Source organism: Elephantulus edwardii, unplaced genomic scaffold (genome assembly GCF_000299155.1).
Source record: "Elephantulus edwardii isolate Elephantulus edwardi_28Jun2011 unplaced genomic scaffold, EleEdw1.0 scaffold00209, whole genome shotgun sequence".
NCBI classification, from domain to species: Eukaryota; Metazoa; Chordata; class Mammalia; order Macroscelidea; family Macroscelididae; genus Elephantulus; species Elephantulus edwardii.
Genome location: NW_006399959.1, coordinates 352,693 through 367,193, shown reverse-complemented (window position 1 = coordinate 367,193; position 14,501 = coordinate 352,693). Strand labels below are relative to the sequence as shown.

The following is a 14,501-nucleotide window of genomic DNA, read 5'->3' as shown; positions in this document are numbered from 1 at the left end:
AAACTATGGCTCCTTTCCCATGGGCTGTGAGCTCTGACAGAGACTGTACAATGAGATTTAAAAAAAAAATTGTCCAACTTTCTGATGCATAGCAAGTAATTGCGAAGACTATGGCCTGGATTAGGTGCACCTTAGTCTCCAGACTGATGTCGTTGCTCTTCAGTACTCTGGCAAGGTCCCTGACAGCCGGCTTTCCCAATGCAATTAGTCTTTTGATTTCCTGGCTGCTTGTACCAAGAATGTTGATTGTGGAGCCAAGCAAACTAAAGCAGTTAACAATCTCAGTCTCATCACCATCTATCTTGATCCTGCCAATTGACCCAGCGGTGAAAATCTTTGTTTTCTTGATATTGAACTTCAATTCATATTTAAGGCTGCAGTCCTTGACTTTCTGTAGCAAGCTCTTCAGGTCCTCCTCAGTTTCTGCAATCAAGGATGTATCATCTGCATAACACAGGTTGTTGATGAGCCCAAAGTGCAAGTTATTTCCTCAGGAACTAAAATAGGTAATTATTTTACCTTTTTGGGTTCCTAATAAAAATTCCAAAATTAGAGGTAAACAGGCCTTTTAACATGGATGTTTTTCAGTGCTCCATAGTTACTTCCAGCAGACCAGAAATTTAGATTCTTATTCAGCATAGAAAGTGTAAGGGGCTGCTGGACACCAGAGCTAATGTGTCTATTATCTCGTCCTCCTTTTGGCCAGAGAGCTGGCCCCTCATACCTGTTTTACACCACTATCCCCATTAATAGGGGATAGCAAGGATGTCGATTGCACCAGAGCCATTTAAGGATTTAGAGTGTACAGGACTAGAAAATCAAAGCGCTTATATTAAACCTTTTGCTCTAGACTTATTAATTTTTGAGGAAGAGACTTACTGGAACAGTGGGGCTGAAGTTATGTATTCTACCTTTTTAGCAGCCACTGCTCTGATTCCGCCTATTTCATTACAGTGGAAAACAATTGAGGGTGAGAGAAGTGGCTTATTAAGGGTAAGAAGTTAGAACAGCTTAGAAAATTAATAAAAAAACAGTTAGAAGCTGGTCACATTGAACTTCCCACTAGTGCACGGAACTCTTCTATTTTTACCATTACTAAAAAAATCTGGAAAATGGAGGCTTCTGTATGATCTAAGAGCTGTTAAAGCTGGTCTGTATAAAAGTTTCACATGAGCACAAATAGATGTTCCAGGATTCCCATCCTGCTCAATCTTAAGCATAGTTAATGTTATGATTCACACAGTCAAACATCCTTGCATAATCAATAAAACCCAGGTAAATATATCTTTCTGGTAAGCTCTACTTTCAGTCAAGATTCATTGGAAGAACTCTAGAAGCCCTAATCCACAACATGAATAGTCTCCCAAGCATCCTGAAAAACCTACAACTAGGAGAAAATAAAATAGATGAATAGGATCTTCTAAGAATCAAATGCCTATATGCACATCCAAAAACTTTTCCTACAGGGTAAAAAGGAAAGACTCAGACTGGGAAAAAATATTTGGTAATGATATGTTTGATAAGGGACTTATAGCTAGAATTTATAGAATACTTCAGTACATCAACAGGATAAAGGTAAAGAATCCAATAGAAAAATGGGCACAGGATATGAATAGACACTTAACCAAAGAAGACTTTCAGATGGCAAACAAATATATGAAGAAATGTTCACAATCCCTTGCTCTAAAAGAGATGCAGATCAAAACAATGATGAGATATCATTTTACCCCAGTAACAATAGCAAAGTTCCACAGAGCAGCAAACAACAAATGCTGGCGAAGTTGTTGGTGGGAGTGCAAAATGCTGCAACTACTCTGGAAGGCAGTAGGACACTTTCTCAAAAAATTGAAAATAGAAAAACCATTTGACCCAGTCATTGCATTACTGGGAATAGCACTAAAGAAAGCAGAACTGCCACACAAACAGATATATTCACACCCATGTTTATTGCTGTGTTGTTCACAACAGCAAAGTGATGGAAGCAACCCAAGTGCCCATCAAAAAATGAATGGATAGAGAAGCTGTGGTATGGTCATACAATAGAATACTATGCAGAACTGAAAAACAAGGAATTAATACAATATTATACAAAATGGATGACCCGGGAGGACATTATGCTGAGGGAAGTATCTCAGTCGCAAAAGCACAAATACTGTATAATACCACTGTTAAAAAGCAGGATTGACATGGGGGTTGGAGGGAAACTAAGAAAAGAGGTGATAAATAATGATCACTACATTTAAATTGATAAGGGAAAGAACTATCTAAAAGAAATATATGATTAGGTGTTATTTGCATGACAGCAGTCCCAGAATAAGAGGTGCATAAATTGTGCAACAATGAAAGAATCTTTTTAAGGAGAAAAGCAAACAGGGGTGGGGGCTAGGGAGAAAAATATGCAACAATGAATGAATGGTAATCCAAGTTTTCTGTAAACTTTAACTAAAATATTGTTGCTGTTGTTATTGTTTGGTGCCGTCGAGTCGTAGACCACTCATAGCGACCCTGTGAACAAATGGCCTGAGCACTGTTCGTACATAGAGTTTCCGGAGGCAAGCCAGTTTGGAAGTGGATGCCACTCCTGCTTCCAGGCTTGTTTTAGTCGGGAAACTCCAGCCAACACTGTCCACCATGGGTACCCATTTCCACGAGTGGCACATCACTGTCACAGTCTTCAGCATCACAGCAACCACGAGATACCTCTGTATAGCAACGCACAGACCAGTGCTATATCACCTGTACATCAAACACAATATCAATTTAAAAATCCTTCTGACATCAGCAATGATATTCCTGGATCCCAGCCTTTTCTGAATCCAACTTAATTTCTGGAAACAGGTTGATGTACTGTTACAGCCATTTTAAAAGAATCTTCCTCAAGCTTTTACCTTTATGTGGCATTAATAATATTGTTTTATAATTTTCACATTCTGCTGTATTACCTTTTTTTTTGCATGTGAACAAATATGGACATTGTAGAAATTGTAATTAATATCATAAAACAAAACATGGAGCTCTTGTGATGAAGGATGACATGTTGTGTAACTGCAAGGTCAGCAGTTATACCATCTGTTCTTTAGGGGGGGAAAAAAGAGGCATTCTCCTACCATAAAGATCTGTAAGCCTGATGGAGGGTTGCTATAGGTTGCAACTGATTAAGTGATAGCAGGTTATGTATAGGTTGCAACTGATTAAGTGATAGTGGGTTATGGGATATACTCTTTACAACAATCAATCATACAGGTGCAAAACAGAAACCTCAGGATGCAGCAAGGGGAGGAGAATGGAAATGAGAATCACAGGGAGGAAGTGAGAAGAGCTCCCTTACATTGTAGTAATTCATGTCAAAGCAAAATGTGCAGGAATAGTTGAATGGAAAACTTATTTGGTTTTTTATTATCCTTTCACCCAAATTTCAATTTAAGAATGTAACTCAGTGGTGTCAATGCATTGTCAATATTCTGAAGTTTCTCCGTTTCTCTGGTCCCAGTTCTGTCTATCACTCCAGGAGGAGTGTTGTTGTTATATACCACTGAGTTGGAATTGACTCATAGCTGACCCTCCAGTAGGTTTACAGAAGCTTTAAATCTCATGGGAGGAGATTGCCCATCTTTCCCCAATGGAGCAGCTGGAGGTTTCAAACCACATGGCTTTGCATTGTCAGCACAACTCTTCATCACTAAGTCACCAGAGCTCCCCAACATTGAGAGGAATGTGACTCCCAGAACACTTAAGTGAGCTCATATGAAACCTATACCTAGACTGAGAAGCTGTTGTCTGAACGGAGCAAGGGAAGACCAAATGATTTAAAATCAGGAAGGATATGGGTCAGGATGAGGTATATCCTTTCTCCATACCTATTCAATCTGTTGTTGTTGTGTATCGCAGAGTCAGAACTGACCCATAGCTGACCCTCTTGCAGGTTTTCAGAGGCAGTTATTCATACAGGAGGGGATGGCGGCCTGGAACTCTGCTGTTAGGATTACAGCACAGCTTCTTGTCACCAGGGCACCAGAATTCCCTCTTCAATCTGTACGCTGAGCAAATAATTTGTAAAGCCAAACTCTATAAAGAAGAATGTGGTTTCAGGATTAGAGGAAGACTCAACACCTACATTATGCAATTGACACAACTTTGCTAAAAGTGAAAAGGATATGAAACACTTAACTGCAGAAGATCAAAGACTGACTATACAGCCTTCTGTACGGATTACATCTCAACATCAAAAACACAAAGGTCCTCACTGCAGGACCAACAGTCAATATTATGATTGATGGAAAAAGAATTGAAGTTGTCAATGATTTTATCTTGCTTGGATCAATAATCAGCACCCTTGGCATCACCAGGAAATCAGTAGACGTACTGAGCAGATGCGCTTTTAAGGACCTCTCCAAAATACGAAAGAACAATGATGTCATTTTGAAAACTAAAGTGTGCCTGATACAGGCCATGCCCTTCTCAATCATCTGCTATGTTTCAGAGAGCTGGACCATCAATAAGAATGACAGAAGTATTGATGCAATGAGTGTGGTGCTGAAGAAGAATAATGAATATCCCATGGACTGCCTAAAGAATAGCACAGCCAGAGGGCTCCTTGGAAGTAAGAACGGGGAAGCTTCATCTTGTCTATTTGGACATTTAGCTAGACAAAGCTATTCCTTGGAAGGGGACATGATACTTGAAAAGATGGAGGGTCAGCGAAGAAGAGGAAGATTCTTTTAAAATGGATTAACGTGGTGACTTCAGCACTTAGTGTGTCGGAGAAGATGAGGATGGCACAGAATAGGGCAGGGATTAGGTCCGCTGTTCATAGGGCTGCTATAAGTCATACTCGACTTAATGGTGCTTAACAACAAACAACGACAACAACAAGAAGAAGAACAGTATTTTCCAAGCCCTCGAAAGGGGACTGACTGGTACTAGTCTGCACTGTTGTTATGTGCTGTCAAAATGTTTGTGACTCATTGTGACCCTATGTACAGTGGCTCTGAAACCCGCTCTATCCTTTGCCAACGTTATTGTCTCTGACACAACGACCTCCATTTTCCCAGTCACTGAATCAATCCATCTCATTGAGGGTCTTCCTCTCTTGCTCTGTCCTTCCGCTCTCCCAAGCTTGATGTCCCTATCCAAGGACTGGTCCCGCTTTGCATCATGCCCAAAGTATGTCAGAGGAAGCATCAGAATCCAAGGAGGAGCATGGTTTCACCCTCTCTAGGACGAACCTGTTTGTTCTTCATGGTATATCCAATAATTCAACACTCTTCTCCGGCACCATAACACAAAGGTATCAATTCTCCTTCTATCAACCCTAGTCATTGTCCAGCTTTCTGATGCATGACAAGTAAAGCAAAGACTATGCCCTGGATCAGGTGCACCTTAGACTCCAGACTGACATTGTTGCTCTTCAGTACTCTGGAGAGGTCCCTGGTAGCCAACTTCGCTGGTATCAAGAGTGCTGATTGTGGAGCCAAGCAAACTAAAGCAGTTAATAATTTCAATCTTACTATCTATCATGATGCTGCCAATTGGCCCAGTGGTGAGAATCTTTGTTTTCTTGATGTTGAGCTTCAATTCATATTGAAGGCTGCAATCCTTAACCTTTTGCAACAAGTTCTTCAGGTCCTCCTCAGTTTTAGCAAGCAGGGTCCTCCAATCACAATGCCACATTGAGCCCAGCTTCCCGGATAGTCTGTTTCACATATAGATTGAAGAGATATGGAGACAGGACACATTCCTGGTGTGTATCCTTCCTGATTTTGAACCATGCAATGTTTCCTTGGCTTGTTCTGATCCAAGTATAAGTTTGGTGTAAACATAATCAAGTGTTCTGGGATCCCCATTCTTCTCAGAGTTAGCCACAGTTTGTTGTGATCCACACAGTCAAATGCATTTGCATAGTCAATGAAACACAGGTTCTGTTTGATGAAATATGTAAATTTGTATTCCATCAGTTCCTGGGGACTTTGTTTTTTGCCAATTCTTTCAGAGTAGCTTGAACTTCTTCCTCCATCACCACAGGTTCTTGCTCATATATTGTTTCATTAAATTCTTCTGGGTCTGCCAATTACTTTTGGTGTAGTGACTGTATATTTCTTCCATCTTCTTTTAATGTTTCCTGGATCATTTAATATTCTGCCCAAAGCATCCTTAAGTTTTGCAACTCGAGGCTTGGATTTGTTCTTTAGTTCCTTCAGCTTAAGAAATGCCAACTAAGTTCTGCCCCTTTGATTTTCTGACTCCAGCTCTTTGCATATTTCATTATAATATTTTACTTTGTCTTCCCACCCTGCCCTTTGAAATCTTCAGTTCCTTAATTTCTTGATTTCTTCCCTTTGCTTTGGGTTTTTGGTGCTCTAGTGCAATATTCAGAGTCTCTTCCGAAATTCATCTTGGTCTTTTCTTCCTCCTCTGTGTTTGTAATGGCAGGGATGAGTTGAGTCATCAGAGAGCCCTGTTGGTCTACCTGGTATAAAAACAGGTGGTGCTGTTTTTATTTGTTCAGGTGCCCAGGACTACAGGAGTAGAGAACTATCTTCTCTCTCTTTCAGGGTCCTAGCTTCAGCTGATAAACTACCCTCCCCCACCTCTTTTGTCCTATTCAAGGTTTGGGGCAAGGGAGATGCTGACAGTACCAAGAAACCTGCCCTCACCCCCAAGTCTCAGAGTTCCTCTGACTTCTTTTGGAGTGATTTTTCCCTAAATTTCCAGCATCCCCCTGCTGCCCCTAGTGCAATAAGGGGGTATAAATGGAAGGGCAGAGCAGACCCCAAGATTCACTTGGAGACAGTGAGGCAGGAGCAGCCACACATCCCTGATCCAGAAAATTGACATCCTGAGGTTTGCCCTGCAGAGCTGCCAGCCAGCACAGCTCAGATTTGGTGATTCTCAGGCTGCTCCAAGCCGTGTCTAGGACTCTGCCTTTTGTTCAATACACAGCATTTGTAGTAACAGCTGGAGATGCTCTGTTATATGTCAGGTGGTGATGCCCTGGATGAAGAGGAGTTTGCTTGATAAAACCATGGTTGCTGTTGTTGTAGAGTGGTACTGAGTCAAGTACAAGGCATATTTAAGTGCATAGATTTAAACCATGTCCCATCTGCACCATTCTTACCACCTCCGAGATACTGGATCCTATTGCAGCAGCTACTGTTTCAGTCATCCTGTTGAGGGTCTTCCTTTCCTTTGCTGACCCTCCACCTTTCCAAGCATGGTATCTATCCTTTCCAAAGAGTAGCCTATCCTAGGAGCATGCCCAAAGTAAAATAAACATGATGGTTTCTCCAGGGACTGGCCCCTCATGACCACATGTAAATATCCCTGCAGATTTCCCCCTCCCCACTTTTTCAATTTCTTGTCTGCAGACTTCCAGGAGCCACTTGCTGTCTTTTGCTGCCATCTTATGTCAAGGAGAGAATGGAGCACTCTATTGTCACTCAATATTTTTAAATCAAGAACATTTCTGGAAGATCCTTGGAGAACCAGGTCCTCAGTAGGACTATGTGAATATATAATAAGACACACACACACACACACTCCTTTGTCCCCAGGGAACACAATGTTTGAGAAGAGGGAGTCTGTAATACAGAAACTAGTGAATTGAAAAATTATGAGCATGTTTCATGACTGTTGTTGTTAAGTGTTGTCAAGTAGACTAACTCACAGCGATCCTATGAACAATGAATCTGAAACTTGCTCTATCCTGTGTCATGCTCAACAGCTCTGACATGCTCAAACCCAGTGTTAGTCTTTGAAGAGGTTGCTGATAGTGAACATTCCCAATGCAATACATCTTATTTTATTTCTTGGCTAATGGTGCCAAGAGTATTGATTGTGGGTCTAAGCAAGATGAAATATTGGCAATTTTTATCTCCTTTCCATTTATCATGACATTGCCAATTGACCTGATGGTGAAGATTTTTGTTTTCTTGATGTTGAGATGTAACTCATATTGAAGTCTTTGATCTTCTGCAGTAAGCATTTCAAGTCCTCCTCACTTTGAGCAAGTAAGGTTGTGTCATCTGCATAACACAGGTTATTGATGAGTCTTCCTCTGATCCTAATGCCACATCATTCTTCAGAGTCCAGCTTTTCAGAATGATTTGTTCTGTATAGAGATTGGATGGGCATGAAAAAAGGAAACAGCACTAAGGCACACCTTTCACTTGCTGTGTTTGTACAATAGCTTTTTGGTCTAGATATAGATTTTGCATGAGCTCAATTAAGTGCGCATTCTTCCTGAGCCCATTCTTCTCAATGTCATCCATAATTTAATACAATTATTATTTAAACAGGAAGCTCTGATGGCATTGTGGTAAGGAGTTACACTGTGATCCTCAAGTAATGCAGTTCAAATCCAACAGCTGCTCTCATCTGGTAGGATTTACTGCCTCTGAAAATCTGCTGGAGGGTCAACTATAAGTAAATGCTGACTTGATGGCGCACAATAATTATTCAAATATATGCACCAGTAACTAAGCCTACACGGAGGAAATGGAGGGTTCCTACCAGGAGTGGCATCCACTTCCTAAACAATATGCCTCTGGAAACTCTATGAACTTTGATAAGTGATGATAGTTATAGAAAAGCTTCAGATCTTTTGTTCATAGGATTGCTTTGGGTTGGGCTCGACGGCAATCAAAAACATCAACCAACTTCTGTAGTTGGAAATGACCAAATATGCGATCAAGATTCATTAATAATTGGTGACTGGAATGCTAAACTTGGAAACAAAGAAGAAGGACTGGAAGCCATTACACAGGAGGAAATGGTTGTCATGGGGTGCTATGCTATGTGTTAAGTGAATATCATCAGTCCTTCTGTGTGTTTGTTCACTCCCAGGCACACCCAGCCATGCATCACTGCACACAGCTGGTACTCTGTGAGTGCAGCATGAATGAGTGCACTGCTGACAATACTGTCCATGAGAAATCTTTTGCTTTGCCAGACTCCAATAGATTAGGAGAGGAAAAGAAAAAAAGGAAACCTCAAAGGACCTGTTTTAAATTCATATTCTCTCTCTCTCTCTCTCTCTCTCTCTCTCTCTTCTTCATTGACTATGCAAAGGCTTTTGACTGTGTGGATCACAAGCTGTGGCTGACTCTGAGAAGAATGGAAATCCCAGAACATTTGATTGTGCTAATGCGAAACCTATACTTGGACCAAGAGGCAGTCGTCAGAACAAAGCAGGGAAACACTGCATGGTTCAAAATCAAGAAGAGGGTCTGTCAGGGATGTATTCTTTCTCCATACCTTTTCAATCTGTATGCAGAACAGATCATCTGGGATACTGGGCTGTACAAGGAGGAATGTGGCATCAGGATTGGTGGAAGAGTCATCAACAACCTGCATTATGCAGATGACACAACGTTGCTTGCTGAAACTGGGGAGGATCTGTAGTGCTTGCTGCAGAAGGTCAAGGACTGCAGCCTTCAATCCGGATTGAAGCTCAACATCAAGAAGACAAAGATTCTCACCACTGGGTCAATTGGCAGCATCAGTATGGATGGTAAAAAGACTGAGATAGTTAACAGTTTTAGTTTGCTTGGCTCCACAGTCAATACACTTGGTATCAGCAGCCAGAAAATCAGGAGGCGAATTGCATTGGGAAAGTCAGCTGTGAGGGACCTCTCAAGAGTACTGAAGAGCAACAACATCAGGCTGGAAACTAAGGTGCCCCTGATCCAGGCTATAGTCTTCGCAATTAAGTGCTATGCATCGGAGAGTTGGACGGTGACTACGGATGCTAGAAAGAGAATTGATGCCTTTGAGCTGTGGTGCTAGAGAAGAGTGTTAAATATACCATGGCCTGCTAGGAGAACAAACAGATTTGTCATGGAGAGGGTGAAGCCGGAATGCTTTTTGGAGTCAAGGATTCTGACATACTTTGGGCATGTTACAAGGAGGGACTGGTCCTTGGAGAGGGACATTATGTTTAGAAGAGTGGAGGGACGGCGCAGGAGAGGAAGACCCTCGATGAGAAGGATTGATTCTATGATTGGGGTGGTGGGAATGAATGTGTCGGAGATGGCGAGGTTGGCACAGAATAGAGGAGGGTTTAGGGCTCTTGTACATAGGGTCGCTATGAGTCGCAAGCGACTCGACGGCACAAAACAACAACAGCAACATATACTTTAGGCATGTGGCCAGAGTCCCTGAAAAAGGACATCATTCTTGGAAAAGTTGAGAGTCAGTCAAAGAGAACAAGACCGTCCAAAGCACAGAGGCTGCAACAGGCACAGTGCAGCGGAGATACTGAGGGGGAGCACGACTGGGTGGGGCTTATTTTGCATTTGTGGATTCAGACTAAGAAAACCTAATAGGACAGAGTAGAACTGCCCCATAGGTTTTCCAAGATTAAAATACTTACGGAAGCAGATTGCTGCATCTTTCTCCCTCTGAGTGCCTGGTTTGCTTTTGGCTTTGAGCACTTCAAGCGTTTAAAGCATTGAGTCACTAGGACAGCAAAATGAATGCCTGCATAGGCGGGGCCTATGGAGGCTCTGGCACACTTTGGGGTGTGGCCAGGTGTAGGATTGGCTTAGAGTCCTGGATGGGGGTGGTCTGGAGGCTCCAGATGAATCTGTATTGAGGTGTTAAACGACTGCAGGGCATAGAGGGGAAGGCTCTTCCGAGCTAGGCAGAGGTGGGGCATCGGACGGGGCTAACATGGGGTGGAGCCTGAGGGTGGGGCTAGGCTGGGGAGGAGCCTTGGGGCTGGGGTCTCGGGGCGGGACTACTAGGTGGCGCAGGACCAGGCTTGGAGGTAGGGGGCATCAATCATCGTGGAGGCGTGGCCTGAATAAGGGAGGTGAGGAAGGGGCGGGTTCAAGGGAAGGAGGCTGCAGTCTGTGGGCGGGCCTAGGTGGGCTGGTGCCACTCAGAGGGGCAAGATGGGTCTGGGCGGGGCCTGATTAGCGCCTCAGCTCTTCCTGATCTCAGAATGATTCGTTCTGCTTCTGCAGGTCAGGTTCCTTATCCTCTTGAGGGTCTCTGGCCGGCTGGCTGGGGCAGTAAGGTGCCCTTAGACTGACACACGCGCTCGAGTCTAGTTCCCAGGCATTGCGTCCCAAACCAGGCGACTCTTAGGACTTCGGTGGACTACGCTCCGGGCCCCGCGAGAACACAGAGAGCTGCCCAGGGCTGCGTCCCTGGATTCCTGAGGGTGAGGTGAGCTGAAGAGGTTAAAGGGCTTGTCGGTTTGTGCTTGAGTACGTGCTTGTGTGTGCGCGCGCATGTCTGCGTGTGTGTTAGTGCTTGTATGTGAGCATATGTGCATATACCTTCGTGTGTGCGTGCCGGTGTCGGGTAAAATGTATGTGTCTAAAGTTGGATGTTTGTGCAACGGTAACTCTTCGTGAGAGTGGAACCATGCGTGTGGGTGTGAAATTTAGTGAGATCTATGTGTGTGTATTGGGGTTCCTTGGGGGAATGGGAGGAATGCTGGGGTGAGCTGTAGAGTCACGGAGTCTGTGGAATGCCTTCTTGATGTGAACTGTGATGAGTGGGGATGGTAAGAATTGCTGGTGTATTTTTCACGTGGGCAACAGGGAGAGGTGTGTTTGGGGGCTCTTGCGAAGAAATGGAGAAGAGGGAAGTTTGGAGATGCTGAGCTGGTCTGGTGGTGGATGGGTAGGGACGGTGTTTGGGGTCTTTCTAAGAGTCCTTTCCAACCTCTTGTTGAGGGGCTAGGAGACGTTGGATGAAGCCAGAGTGGGATCTGGAGGTGGACACTCATCCATCGCCCTCTTTCACTTTCTGTGCGCTCATTACTCGGCCACCTTCCTCTAGTGAAGATGGTGCAGAAGTACCAGTCCCCGGTCCGCGTGTACAAGTACCCCTTTGAGCTCGTCATGGCGGTGAGTGACCCTGATTCTCTGCCCTCAGATAAGGGTGGAGGAATAAGGAGCCCCTTGGACCTCCAGTTTAGGAACAATTATTGAAATGAATCTGCCTTTCACCAGAACTCTCAGACTCCTTCTCCATGACAAAAACATAACCACCTTTCCTTTTCCACATGAAAGTTTACTCATTTGAGACGTCGCTGATAGAAAACAAGGCTATCGGGGGCCAAGCCACTATTATAATTCTGTGTTATAATAGTACCAAAGAACCATACCAAACTCTCCTTACTAAGCCAAATCTAAACTATGGTGACACTTAATTGGGATTGAGGCTGTAAATCTTTATGGACAGAGTCCTGTCCCTTTAGAGCAGTTGGTGGTTTTGAATGGCTAACTATTTGGCTAGCAGCCTAGCATGTAAGGTGCTACACCACCAGACCTCAGTAATAGGAGATACAGCGATGCTAACCAGAAAGTTGCCGTTCACACATACCCAGTGGTTTCATAGGAGGAAGACCCAGCTAGTTCCTCTTGTGAAGATTATTACAGCAAAGAAACTTTATGAGCCAGGGCAGTTCTGTTCTCTCACACAGGGTCACAGGAGTCACAATCCATTTCACTGTGCACAACAGTGATGATGAATATGGTTGCAGTGATTTGCCAAGTGTTCATAGTGCTGTCTATCCACACCACTTCATTAAATTCCTGGTAATGTTTTTGTTGTTGTTGTTATGTTCCTTTGAGTTGCCTGCAACTCGTAGCGACCGTAGGTATAATAGTTCTGAAGCCTGCCCTATCCTAACCCAGCCTCACTGACTCTGACACAACTACCCCCATTACCTCAGTTACTGTGTCAATCCATTTCATTTAGGCCTTCCTCTCCTGCATTGTCCTTTCACCCTACCAAACATGATGTCCTTCTCTAAGGACTGATCTCTCCTGGCCATATGCCTGAAGTATGTAAGATGGAGCTTCAAAATCCTAACCTCCAAGGAGAAACTTGGTTTCACCATCTCCAGGACAGACCTATGTATTCTTCTCCAGCACCACAACTCAAAGGCATCAATTCTTTTGTCATCCTTAGTTATTATCCTACTCTCAGATGCATAGCAAGTAATTGTGAAGACCATGACCTGGATAAGGTGCACTTTAGTTTCTAGACTGACATGATTGCTCTTTAGCACTTTGGAGAAGTCCCTGACAACCATCTTCTCCAGTGCAATTAGCCTTTTGATTTCCTGACTGCTGGTGCCAACAGTGTTGATTGTGGAGCCAAGCAAACTGAAAATAATAAACAACCTCAATCTATTCTCCATCTATCATGGTGCTGTCAATTGGTCTATTGGGGAGAATCTTAGTCTTCTTGATGTTGAACTTCAATCTGTACTTAAGACTACAGTCCTTGATGTTCTGCAGCGTTTCAGGTTTCTTCTAAGTTTTGGCCAGCCAGGTTGTGTCCAATCCTGATGCTACATTCATCCTCATAAAGTTTAGCCTCCTGAATGATCCGTTCAGCACATAGATTGAAAAGGTATGGAGACAGGACACATCCCTGATGCACTCCTTTCATGATTTTGAACCATGCCATGTTTCCTTGCTCTGTTCTGAGCACTGCTTCCTAGTCCAAGTATAGATTTTGCATGAGCACACTCAAGTGTTCTGGGATTCTCATTCTTGTCAAGGTTAGTGACAATTTGTTGTGATCTACACAGTCAAATACCTTTACATAGTCAATGAAACACAGATAGATATTCCTCTGGTACTCTTTGCTTTCAGCTGAGATCCATGTGACATTGACAATAATGTCTCTAGTGCCATGGCCTCTTCTTAACCCAGCTTGTATTTCTGGTAGTTTTGTGTCAATTTACTGTTCCAGTCATTTTTGCTTAATATTCAGCAGGATTTTGCTTGTGTGTGATATTAGTGACATTGTTGTTGTTATGTGCTGTCAAGTCATCTGTAACTCATAGCAACCTGTGTACAACCTAACAAGAGCTCTGAAGCCTACCCTGTTCTGAGCTACTCTTACTGACTCTGACACACCTACCCCCATTGCCCAAGTTATTGTATCAATCCATCTCATCTGGGGTCTTCCTCTCCTGTGCTGTCCCTCCACCCTTGTGAGCTTGATGTCCTTCTCCAAGGACCAGTCTCTCTTGTCCACATGTCCAAAGTATGTGAGATGAAGATTCAAAATCCTAGCCTCCAAGGAGAAACTAGAGGTCACCCTTTTCAAGACAGACCTATTTGTTTTCTTGGTAGTCCATGGTATATTCAACACTCTTCTCTACTCCCAAGATCTGGTTATTTTTATATTTTTCAGTTTCACATTTCTCCCCACCATCCATAACCTTCTACTGTGATCTCTTTGAATAGTCAGCGGTGGCAGCTGGGCACCATCTAATTCTTCCTGCCGTAGAGTTATGGAGGTTGAAGAGCATGTGGTTTATTTTTCCATTAGACTAATTGTTTCAGTACATGTTTGTTTTTCTTCCCTCTTCTTTGTTACAGACAGGGAAAGATCACATAGATGGCCACTAGCAAGCTTTTAAGAACCGACTTGCCTGGGAAGCAGCCAAAGCAGTAATCAGAGGTCAACTTATAGCAATAAGCAAACACATCAAAAGACAGGAAAAACAGACTATTGACTCTCTAACC

The 14,501-nt window shown here is 43.2% G+C and overlaps 1 protein-coding gene across 1 annotated transcript in view; it reads left to right on the top strand.

The window, feature by feature from the left end:
• Positions 1 to 11,795: 11,795 nt before the first annotated feature.
• Positions 11,796 to 14,501, top strand: part of SEC14L5 (SEC14-like 5 (S. cerevisiae)) — a 110,618-nt gene continuing 107,912 nt past the window's right edge. The window contains 1 exon segment of the mRNA XM_006897412.1: positions 11,796 to 11,858. Coding sequence (XP_006897474.1) covers positions 11,796 to 11,858 — 63 coding nt within the window.